Source organism: Lithobates pipiens, unplaced genomic scaffold (genome assembly GCF_037356315.1).
Source record: "Lithobates pipiens isolate NorthernLeopardFrog02 unplaced genomic scaffold, aLitPip1_a1.2 Scaffold_25, whole genome shotgun sequence".
Classification (NCBI taxonomy): Eukaryota; Metazoa; Chordata; class Amphibia; order Anura; family Ranidae; genus Lithobates; species Lithobates pipiens.
The window spans coordinates 21,229,285-21,242,024 of NW_027507787.1; the positions used below are offsets into that span (position 1 = coordinate 21,229,285).

Below are 12,740 nucleotides of genomic sequence, written 5' to 3' on the forward strand. Positions count from 1 at the left end.
CAGCGGTATAGGGACTGACGTACAGTCTGCTAAACACTAATACACAACCTGCTTGGTCCACAAAAGTTCTTATAAGGACTGGTAACTTGGTATAGGGTGCTACGGTACATAGGCTTGAGTGCGGTACAGTCTGCTGTTCTGTAAGGACCGCTATCGGTCCACAATAGATAGGGTTGACGTGCACCACTGCTGACCGCTGCCCTATACTGCAGCAGTCCTTCAGCGGTATAGGGACTGACGTACAGTCTGCTAAACACTAATACACAACCTGCTTGGTCCACAAAAGTTCTTATAAGGACTGGTAACTTGGTATAGGGTGCTACGGTACATAGGCTTGAGTGCGGTACAGTCTGCTGTTCTGTAAGGACCGCTATCGGTCCACAATAGATAGGGTTGACGTGCACCACTGCTGACCGCTGCCCTATACTGCAGCAGTCCTTCAGCGGTATAGGGACTGACGCACAGTCTGCTAAACACTAACACACAACCTGCTTGGTCCACAAAAGTTTTTATAAGGACTGGTAACTTGGTATAGGGTGCTACGGTACATAGGCCTGAGTGCGTTACAGTCTGCTGTTCTGTAAGGACCGCTATCGGTCCACAATACATAGGGTTGCCGTGCACTACTGCTGACCGCTGCCCTATACTGCAGCAGTCCTTCATTGGTATAGGGACTGACGTACAGTCTGCTAATCACTAACACACAACCTGCTTGGTCCACAAAAGTTCTTATAAGGACTGGTAACTTGGTATAGGGTGCTACGGTACATAGGCCTGAGTGCGTTACAGTCTGCTGTTCTGTAAGGACCGCTATCGGTCCACAATACATAGGGTTGACGTGCACCACTGCTGACCGCTGCCCTATACTGCAGCAGTCCTTCAGCGGTATAGGGACTGACGTACAGTCTGCTAAACACTAATACACAACCTGCTTGGTCCACAAAAGTTCTTATAAGGACTGGTAACTTGGTATAGGGTGCTACGGTACATAGGCTTGAGTGCGGTACAGTCTGCTGTTCTGTAAGGACCGCTATCGGTCCACAATAGATAGGGTTGACGTGCACCACTGCTGACCGCTGCCCTATACTGCAGCAGTCCTTCAGCGGTATAGGGACTGACGTACAGTCTGCTAAACACTAATACACAACCTGCTTGGTCCACAAAAGTTCTTATAAGGACTGGTAACTTGGTATAGGGTGCTACGGTACATAGGCTTGAGTGCGGTACAGTCTGCTGTTCTGTAAGGACCGCTATCGGTCCACAATAGATAGGGTTGACGTGCACCACTGCTGACCGCTCACCTATACTGCAGCAGTCCTTCAGCGGTATAGGGACTAAGAGTTTTGTCACAGGGTCATTTAAAAAATGACATGCAGAGGAAGAGGCAGGCCCTTCCGCAGGGGTGGTAGGGGTAGGGCAGGAGCAACAGGCTTGAGCCAAAGTGGGAAGTTGCAGAAGGTGCGTTCAATTACTTTAAAGGATGCACCAGACTTGGTTGAGTGGCTCGCTCAGCCTTACTCTTCTGCACCCTCCTCATCCTCTCGATCTGCACCCTCTTCTTCACTCTCTGCTATGTGCACCCCCAAAGACACTACCACCAACAACACGACCACCACCACCACCACCACATACCTTCCGCTTGAGTCACTGGAATTATTTTCCGATCCATATCAAGAGGACATTTCTGATGCGCAGCCACTCTTGGTATTGGATCAGGAAGAGGAGGTAGCAACAAGCGCTACTCAGCAGTCTGACGCCAGTACCCAGATCAGCCCAAGGAGGAGGTTGGTCCCCGGTGTTGCTGCCTACTCTACTTATAGCGGTGGGGAAGGTGACGTTGATGATGACGTGTCTAGTGATGTCACGTGGGTGCCCACAAGAGAGGAAGAGGAGGGGAGTTCAGAGGGAGATATGGACCAGCAGATAGGGAGGAGAAGCAGCAATGACTTACATTGCACAGCAGGGACAAAGCAGACTGCAAATGTATCAGGAGCGAGTCATCGACCATGTACGGTCACATCTGGCGCTCCCAGGACACCGGCACATGGCTCCGCAGTGTGGGCTTTTTTTAACGTGTCCGCTGCTGACAATAGCGTTGCCATCTGCAATCTTTGCAGTCAACGCGTTAGTCGCGGTAAGCCCAATACTCACCTAGGGACGACCGCCTTAAGAAGGCACATGAGCAGCCATCACCGAGCCCAGTGGGAGCAACGGAACACACAAAGCCACACTGCAGGCTCTCACCGTCCAGCCTCGTCTTCTACTTCTCCTTCTCCTCTCTCCTCACAATTGTCCTCCACTCCACCTTCCATCACGCCAAGCTCACATTTTTCTGCAAAAAGGCAGGCTTCCGTGGGCCTAATGTTTGAGCGTAAAAAAATGATGACGCCGGATAACCCTCTTGCCCAACGGTTGGCGGCTGGCTTGTCAGAACTCATAGCCCGCCAACTACTGCCATATAAACTGGTGGACTCGGAGGCCTTTCGCAAATTTGTGGCCATTGGAACACCACAATGGAAGGTCCCAGGAAGGAAGTATTTCTCAGAGAAGGGCATCCCAGAGCTATATGGCCATGTTCAGCGGCAAGTGAATGTATCTCTGGCACACAGTGTCGGTGCCAAGATACATCTGACCACAGACACGTGGTCTAGCAAACACGGGCAGGGAAGGTATATCAGTTTTACTGCCCACTGGGTGAACCTTCTGACGGCCGTCAAGCATGTAACCCGTGGCACCCGTGTAGATTTGGTTTTACCGCCACGGATTGCATGCAGGCCTGACTCTTCTTCTCCTCCTCCTACTCCATCCTCCTCCCTCTCCTCCTCAGCTGCCTCCTCCTTTTCCGCTGCTAGCGTCTCTTCCACTGCACCGCCCAAGCTCCCCAGAACCTATTCCACATGCCAGGTGAGACGTTGCCATGCCGTGCTGCGTCTGTTGTGCCTGGAAGCAAAGAGCCACACTGGCCCGGCACTCCTTTCAGCTTTGCGTTCACAGGCAGATGAGTGGCTAACACCGCTCAATTTGACAGTTGGTAAAGTGGTGTGTGACAACGGTGCCAATCTGCTTAGCGCATTGAAACAGGGCAAAATCACGCACGTGCCGTGCATGGCACACGTCTTAAACTTGGTCGTGCAGCGATTCCTTGTCAAATACCCTGGGGTCCAGGACATCTTGCGGCAGGCAAGGAAAATCTCGGCCCATTTCAGAAGATCTTACACGGCCATGGCTCGCCTTGCTGACATTCAGCGGCGACACCATCTGCCGGTCAGACGTCTTATTTGCGATTGCCCGACGCGATGGAACTCAACCTTCTATATGCTTGATAGGCTGCTCCAGCAGAAACGTGCAGTTAACGTCTACCTGTATGAACTCTGCGAAAGAAACGGTTCTGGGGAGCTGGGTTTTTTTTCACCGCGCCAGTGGCTGCTCATGCGCGACACATGCAGACTTCTGCGGCCATTTGAGGAGATCACCAAACTGGTCAGTCGCAGCCATGGCGCCATCAGTGACATGGTACCTTATGCCTTCTTTCTGGAGCGTGCATTGCGTCGTGTCATTGATCAGGCTGTGGAGGAGCAGGAGCGGGAAGATGAGGAAGTCGCAATGCTGGATGAATTCCCAGGGGGGGCTACTCTATCTGAGACAAGTCAACAACAGGAGTCTGATGAGGAGTCAGAGGAGGATGGTGCCGGGGCGGATGAGCAGGAGCAAGAAGAGCATGCTTTAAACCTTTCTGGGATCCCTGTTGTGCGAGGATGGGGAGAGGAGAATGAAGAGGACGACATTATCCTGGATGATGAGCAGGAGCCAGGCCACCACACCGCTTCCACTTTAGTGCAAATGGGGGCCTTCATGCTCCAGTGTTTTAATAGGGACCCCCGTATAAAAAGCATGAGGGTCAAGGACCAGTACTGGGTGGCAACGTACTTAGACCCCCGGTACAAACACAAAATGGCGGAAATGTTACCGCCGTCGCAGAGGGCTGTCAGAATGCAGCACTTCCAGGCCTTGCTTCGAGAAATGCTGCATTCTGCTTTTGCGTGCGCTGGCAGAGGAGCAATTCCCACTCCCAGAGAAGGATTTGCGGGTACCAATCCAACAGCGCCTGCAAGAAGAGGCCGGTTTGAAGATGTGTTGGTGACTTCGGATATGAGGTCATTCTTTCAGCCGACCCATCGACAGGTGTCATCCGGATCCAGCATCAGGGAACGCCTAGACCGTCAGGTGTCCGACTACATTGGGTTAACGGCCGATGTGGACGCTCTGAGGAGTGATGAACCCCTAGACTACTGGGTGGGCAGGCTTGACCTCTGGCCAGAGCTTGCCCAATTTGCAATCGAACTGTTGGCTTGCCCCTCATCCAGTGTCCTGTCCGAAAGGACGTTCAGCGCAGCAGGGGGGATTGTGACCGATAAGCGTACTCGCCTAGCTCACCACAGTGTTAACTACCTCACATTTCTAAAAATGAATGAGGCATGGATCTCGGAGGAATTCAACACATGTGATCAGTAGACCATGTATATGTCTATAAACAATTTTTGGAATCAAGCACACAGACCTTCTTAATTCATTTGGCTCACTTCCCTGACCCAAAAAAGCACACCGTACTATATGCCCCTACCCTCCTCTTTGAAGAGGTTGAGCGGTGTCATATTTCTACTGGGGCTGCTTATTATGAGGGGTTCCCACCATCCCTGTGCTGTGCTGACTTCCTCCTGGGTGTTCTTATTATGAGGGGCTCCCACCATCCCTGTGCTGTGCTGACTTCCTCCTGGGGGTTCTTATTATGAGGGGATCACACCATCCCTGTGCTGTGCTGACTTCCTCCTGGGGCTGCTTACGGTGCTGCTGTCAGCGCTGTATGTCACGGAGCTGCTGTCAGCGCTGTATGTCACGGAGCTGCTGTCAGCGCTGTATGTCACGGAGCTGCTGTCAGCGCTGTATGTCACGGAGCTGCTGTCAGCGCTGTATGTCACGGAGCTGCTGTCAGCGCTGTATGTCACGGAGCTGCTGTCAGCGCTGTATGTCACGGAGCTGCTGTCAGCGCTGTATGTCACGGAGCTGCTGTCAGCGCTGTATGTCACGGAGCTGCTGTCAGCGCTGTATGTCACGGAGCTGCTGTCAGCGCTGTATGTCACGGAGCTGCTGTCAGCGCTGTATGTCACGGAGCTGCTGTCAGCGCTGTATGTCACGGAGCTGCTGTCAGCGCTGTATGTCACGGAGCTGCTGTCAGCGCTGTATGTCACGGTGCTGCTGTCAGCGCTGTATGTCACGGAGCTGCTGTCAGCGCTGTATGTCACGGAGCTGCTGTCAGCGCTGTATGTCACGGTGCTGCTGTCAGCGCTGTATGTCACGGAGCTGCTGTCAGCGCTGTATGTCACGGAGCTGCTGTCAGCGCTGTATGTCACGGAGCTGCTGTCAGCGCTGTATGTCACGGAGCTGCTGTCAGCGCTGTATGTCACGGAGCTGCTGTCAGCGCTGTATGTCACGGAGCTGCTGTCAGCGCTGTATGTCACGGAGCTGCTGTCAGCGCTGTATGTCACGGTGCTGCTGTCAGCGCTGTATGTCACGGAGCTGCTGTCAGCGCTGTATGTCACGGAGCTGCTGTCAGTGCTGTATGTCACGGAGCTGCTGTCAGCGCTGTATGTCACGGAGCTGCTGTCAGCGCTGTATGTCACGGTGCTGCTGTCAGCGCTGTATGTCACGGAGCTGCTGTCAGCGCTGTATGTCACGGAGCTGCTGTCAGTGCTGTATGTCACGGAGCTGCTGTCAGCGCTGTATGTCACGGAGCTGCTGTCAGCGCTGTATGTCACGGAGCTGCTGTCAGCGCTGTATGTCACGGTGCTGCTGTCAGCGCTGTATGTCACGGAGCTGCTGTCAGCGCTGTATGTCACGGAGCTGCTGTCAGCGCTGTATGTCACGGAGATGCTGTCAGCGCTGTATGTCACGGAGCTGCTGTCAGCGCTGTATGTCACGGAGCTGCTGTCAGCGCTGTATGTCACGGTGCTGATGTCAGTGCTCTGTATTACGGTGCTGCTGTCAGTGCTCTGTATCTCCTGCACCCTCTTGTTTGCCTACCCTGGTCCCTGACCTTCCCTCTCCTCCATTGCCTTCATTAGCTCCATAGTCCTGAATTGTCAGAACAATTTCCCAAATAAAAAAAAAATGCTTGTAGTTATCGATCCCAAATTCACCTCATACATGTATTATGCTATTGTCCAGGTGGTGGGACTACGTGCTACCCCCTAATAATTACCCCGTGGCCGCAAATTCGACCTAAAGGTTTGCGAAATTCGCCTCCCATTGAAGTCAATGGAGCCCGCGGCGAACGGTCGTTTTCGCGAACGTTTGTGTCCGTTCGCGTTTCGCGTTCGCGAAACGTCCCGTCGGAAGTTCGTCCATCACTAATCTTTAATGTTTATGAATAGTTGTTGGTTCTATGAGTAATCATGTCTTATCTCCATGGGGTTATTTATAATACCCAGTAGGCTTAGTATTTAATCACTTCCATACTGGACACTATTACTCCCCTTTCTGCCCAGGCCATTTTTCAGCTTTCAGTACTGCCACACTTTGAATGACAAGTGTGTAGTCATGCAACACTTACCCAAACTGAATTTTATAAATTTGTTCACACAACTAGAGCGTTCTTTTTTATTTCTTATAATAAAAAAAGCAAACATTTTAGAAAAAAATAAAATTTTCTTTGTTTCTTTTATAAAATTTTGCAAACAAAATATTGTTCTTCACAAGTTTAGGCAAACATGTATTTTGCTACATTTATTTGGTGAAAATAACCTTAGTCAGTTTATATTATTTGGTCTGTAGGAAAGTTATAGAGTTCACAAACGATGGTCTATATCTGAAAATTGATCAATCATACTAGTGGCTATTCAATAATATAACAATCTAATTTCCCAAGGCCCAAAAATGGCACTAAATTCAATTGCTATAAGCAAGAATTTTACTGAATTAAATCCATCCATTCAGTTTGTTTTGTTGTTATTAGCTTTGATTGGCCAGAGCTAATCACATGGTATAGATGGGCTGTGACTAGCCCTGACCAATTACAGCTAGCAATAGAATTGTACACAATGGATGGCATGAAAAGAAGCCATCTATTGTTCACAATTGTCATGTGATCTGCTGTGATTGGTCACAGCGATTTTGTTTTACCGCCACCAAGTTAGTACACTGATCAGTCATCACTGAGAAGCATGATATGGGAGCATGTCATATGACGTCTATGCGGATCAACAAAAGACCCATCTGGCCATCATTTTTCTATAGGTCAGGCAGGAACTGGTTAAACCTGGTTAGGAAGTATAAGAGTTTTCATTTTTTTTGTTAAATCTTTTGGTTTGTTTTAGTAGCAGATGTCATGGAATTAATTACCAATGGCTGCATGTCTTATCACCTTAGCAAGTTTCACCTGACAGTGGGAGGTTTCTGTCAGGGATCTTCAAACTGCGGCCCTCCAGCAGTTGCAGAACCACAAAGCCCATGATGCATTGTAAAACTGTGACATTCACAAACATGACTAGGCATGATAGGAACTGTAATTCCTGAACAACTGGAGGGCTATAGTTTGAGGACCCCTGGTATAGGTGACATGTTGTGTAATCACCTATTAAGTGATAAGTAAGCATGAAACACATTAGCTGTATTTCTACTATGCCCTCTTCTTTATCTGTGGATATGTGATTTTATGCAAGTATTTCAATAAAGGAGACTTTAGTTGCGTGGCCAAGAGGATTTTCTTCCTTCATTCTATCAAGTCAGCCATGAGCTGGGCAGGCACATGTCAGTGTGGTAGCTGTGGTGGATCAGTGGACTGACCTAGAACTCTGTTTATTTCTAATGTTTATATGAACTTTCTCCTTGTATGTGCATAGATTTCATTAAAGTATTATTGGAAAAAAACAATACTCTAATTAATATTTTGTATTTTTTATACACTTTTAAGTTAAATAAAAACAAAACAATATGAAACACTGGCACAGATGATGTAGAAAGGTTTTGGTTAGAATATACCTAATATTCAATTAGTGCTATAGCCAATACCTGAAGATTTAAAAGATTAGCACCTATACGCATAGCTTCACTGATTTCAAGGTTGTACATCGATTGTGGAAAGCGTGGAGGGCTCTGGTTGTTTGGTGGTAGTACTTCAATATAAACAGTAGTGATGGAACTCCTGAAATAAACAATGAAGACAGAATCCAAGTAAGAGAAGAAAATATTCAGGCTTTTAGATTTACAGCAGAATATCAGTAGCCATTGATAAAAACAAGTAAAACATCAGAATAGAGTGCTGTTTGTAGTGACTAAGCAGTGTTTGTGCCATTCGAAGAATGGTTAAAGGGGCCAGATTAAATTGTTGTGAAAGCATTCAAGGACTACAGAGCACCAAAATCTAGGTACAATCAGTGGCAAACATGGTGAAAGCTTTTGCTGGCTCAATATTGTTGGACACTGCAGCAAGATGCACCGGGCACAAGTTCAAATCCAAAGATGGGTACACACTATAAGAAAATCAGGCGAATGATCGTCCGGTTCTTCTCGATGTTTCATAGCAAGTCGGAACAGAGGATGGAAATAATTGTATGAAAATTCTCACATGACAAAGGCATTATTTTGTCTTTTATTGTTTCTGATCATGTGCAGTCTTTCGTATCAGATTTTTCTCATATGAAAACTGTACGATAACAGTATACATTAAACAAAAAACGTTCATTCTGTTCATGTGCAAGAAAAATATTGGAGTTTGTACTTTCGTTAATTTTAATTTGTGCCTCGTATCGGATCTTTCTTTTCCGATTTTCTCATAGTGTGTACCCAGCTTAAATCAGCAAAACACTTTTAGCCCTGTTGAACTCATACAGTGCCTTAGAAAAAAAATATGCAAATCAATACATTATAGTTTCTCAAAGTTAATTTAATATCTCCCAAGATTCCTACATATTACAGTCATTCTGAAATCATGTCTGTGCTCAGTTTGAAGGGGTTTATCATAACCACCAAAAGTTCTTCAGGAAGCATAACTTTGGAAAAAAAAAATGCTGCCAAGTGTCTTTTGATTTTACTCTTCCACATTCAAGTTGTATAGGTAGATTCTTTGAATTAGGATAAAAAAAACTTCTGTGTGTACCCTTACCTGAGCCTAATCTTGATCCAGCACTGTGCCTCAGCTCTCTCTGCTCTCTCTCTCTTCACTGGGCATGGAGGTAACACAGCAGTGGGAGCCATTGTCTCATGCTGCTGACAATCACAGACAGGGAGCAGAGATTGGGGTTTGCGGCTGAACTGTGCTGTGAGTGTCAATGGACACACCCACCATGGCTCAGGGTTGAGCCCATACAAGTGCCCCCACAGCAAATGGCTTGCTATGGGGCACTTGGCAGGAAGGAGAAGCCAGGAGCGCCAGTGGGGGACCTCAGAAGAGAAGGATAAGGTCTGCTCTGTGCAAAACCATTGCACAGAGCAGGTAAGTATAACATGCTTGTTATTTTTGTATGTGTTTACAATCATATTAAAGAAAGATTTATCTAATAAAGTAACTGAAATATACAAACCAAGACAACTGTTCAATCTATAAGAGATGACATTATCTCAAATACAGCACCAGATCCACCACTCTTTTTAATACTTCACATCAATGCAGAAATTACTTAGTTTACATTTAACAATTGATCACATGAGTTTTAAAAAAAATGCCTGTATAAGCCAAAGCCATTCTGTGTATAGCTGTAAAACTGTTGTAACAAAGTCAAGAAATACAAGTAGAGTAACAGTAGAGGAGACTGCTTGTCAAGTTCTATATTGTAGATTACCAATTCTTAGATGTGATGCTGTATTAGTTTCATTTTATAGGATTTCTTTCCTTTATTTTCAGCTGGTGATTTGTCCAGTAAGTCTGCTATTTTTAACAAGCACAAGCTCTCCAGCAGAATGTATCAGTTTACGTATATGAGACAAATCACTTAACACTTGTGTCTGCTGTGCCACCTATTCTCATTCCTCCAGAGTTGTGTCTCACTGATATAGGAGATATGTTACTGGCCAGATCACCAGGTGAAAATAGAGGGAATAAAATCCAAAAAAGAAAACAAATGCTGCCACCATATCTAATGACTGGTAAGCTGCAGTGTAATACTTTTTTTCCATATAATTGTTCATTGGCATTGACACTCTTAGTGAGAAAACAATGCATTTTATTTACAACGGTAGTGTTACTATGCAGCCTATAGAAATACAATTCTCGATAATGTATTTTATACGTACCTTCTTTGAGCAGGAGGGGCATTATCAGATGCTTTTACCGTTAGAGCATATGACTCTCCAACTGTCAGTGTGACTCCTGGACTAATGCTGATGACACCGGACTTGTTATTAATGACAAACTGCCCCTGAGCTCCAGCTAGGATTTCATAAATAATCTGCCCGTTAGTTCCTTCATCTGCATCCACAGCTGTGAGCTACAAGTAAAACATCAGAGGAAATAACCATCAGCTCACAGATTTCATTATTTATCAGCTTTCTGACTTGTCTATAAAATAAACTGTTTGATATGAATGTTTCTTTACTACAAGTAAACAGTTTATGCAGTGAGACGTAAATGTATGTACTATTTTAGAAATTCCTTTTGTTTGGAAATAAACCTTGACCTGTAGTTTAAGATACAGCCATATAATGGAAGGAATGGACCCCCTTACACTACAGATCCCATTAGGCACTGTGCAGTAAGAGGGGTGGAGAGAAATTTTTTTTGAACAGCTCCCCAGAAAAGTTCTTCTTCTTGGCACCAAGGGAGTTAGAGAGAGAGAGCACCTGTGTCTGCATATTCACCTGCCAGCAGGAGACCATTCCAGTGGAGATCTGAGCCTGACACTGAGAGTGATGACACCATGGAGCATAATCACTAACCACATCACAGGACCTGCACTGCAGCAGCAGGGAGAATGGAGCATCCACTCACCCTCTGCTATTCACTGCTGATCACTGGAGGCTTTCAGGGAGAGACCAAGGGGGCCGCCTTCTATAACGAGAGGTCACCAGAGCATCCTGGGGACTGCTGAGAGGGCTATTTGCTCATTGGTGATACTGCTAGCAGGGAGTGAGCTGATGAGCAGGACACCAAGTGTACCCAAGCCATACTGCACCCGTACTGCACTCTATATCGCACATATTCCAAACTTAGACTGCACCTATACCTTTGTTCCCTTGCCCCCTCCACTACCATCCTCCTTTTGTTGACAAAGCATGCTCAATTGGTTTAGGACTAGCATCACCATCATAAATGCTCTAAATAGAGTTCAAGCAGTCTGTATATTAAACTTTACTACTGCTCACTGCTGCACTTGAGGAGGTTTTGCTACTGATTATGCTGATCTGGGTGCCATATATCATCTGATGACTAGTCCTTACTTTTAATTACTTTGTATGCTAAATTGTGTTATTACCAATTTTAATTCATCTAATGCTTGCTTAGTTATCAACCAAATTGGGTGACAATGTATTAGGTTTGCCTTTACTATCAGTTTTGTTTAGTGATGTTATTTGATAAAGCACTACTATTGGGTGCCGAGTATTACTTTCAGTGAACAGAGGACCCATCCTATCCAGTGGCTCTACAGAGATAGTGCTTCATACTGTATATGAAACTATTTGGCAAAATCAAAATAACAAAGTTAACATCATCAGGTAACTAACAGCAGAATCTAACTGGCAGCTGTAAAAAAAATTGCCTCAGAAATTCCTAGTAAATCCTGATACTGATATGCAAATAGCAATTTGCTGGAGATGACTATATGCATAAAAATAGACATACATGATCCTCCGTTCTCCACATATCAATGCAACATCGGGTATTGGAGGAAGGGGGCTAATTTCTTCTATCAGAAAACAAAGACATTGCATAAAGTTCAGGCTAACCCTTAGGTGAGGCATTCAGCAGCAGGTTATGTTAGTAGCTGCTTTTAGCTTTGTTGTTCTGTCTTTGGCAACGGGTTTGGTTTGAAGATGGTGTTAACATGGCCAATAGGTAACTGAAAGTGAGAGGAACCATCGGACGGCTTACGTCTATCTTCACCAAGGTGCTGGCGAGGCCAAGGAGCGTTGAGAGATTTAAAGAGTGTGTCTCGCATACCCTGGGTCCGCTAAAAATCACCAATGCTTTGGCAATCGGCTGTGTTAAAGTGTGCTGTGGCTTGATTTATTTGGTGTGGTTACAAGTTTTTAAATGTGAGTGTAACTTAAGAGGATCTTCTTATGTGTAAAAGTTTTTTTTACGGTATCACGCTATGGGAGCATTTCCTTTTTTCTATTTCATGAGAGCACTGTCTATGAAAGTATCAATTGGGTCAGCTTTTCTCCCTCTGAATGAAGGATTGTATGCCTGTCATCCACATCCCTGCAAAAAAAAAGTTTGGAAAGCGCTTTTCTGCCAAACACGTTGAGTGTGAGGCTGATTTAGTCACACTTCACAGCGGTGTGGCGAATGAAAGGCTGTTTGAGAGAAAAAAAAACTGATCAATATTGCTTGTTAAAGTTAAATGTTTTGGAGACTCACAAACTTTTGCAACATTGTATGAACACTGCATATGCACTGCAATACTCCCTGAGGAGTGTTTAAATGTATAGTGTGAACTATCACTTATTCACTGGGGTATTTATTTTTATTTAATGTTTATTTACTATTAAATAATTTTTTCATTTTTTATTTTTTTATGTATACAATT

The 12,740-nt window shown here is 45.7% G+C and overlaps 1 protein-coding gene across 1 annotated transcript in view; it reads right to left on the reverse strand.

The window, feature by feature from the left end:
- PCDH15 (protocadherin related 15) overlaps positions 1-12,740 on the reverse strand; it is a 1,670,337-nt gene that overhangs the window by 635,438 nt on the left and 1,022,159 nt on the right. The window contains exons 16-17 of the mRNA XM_077454160.1: positions 10,285-10,478; positions 8,065-8,197 (exon numbers count right to left, since the gene is read on the reverse strand). Coding sequence (XP_077310286.1) covers positions 8,065-8,197; positions 10,285-10,478 — 327 coding nt within the window. The remainder of the gene's footprint in view (positions 1-8,064; positions 8,198-10,284; positions 10,479-12,740) is intronic.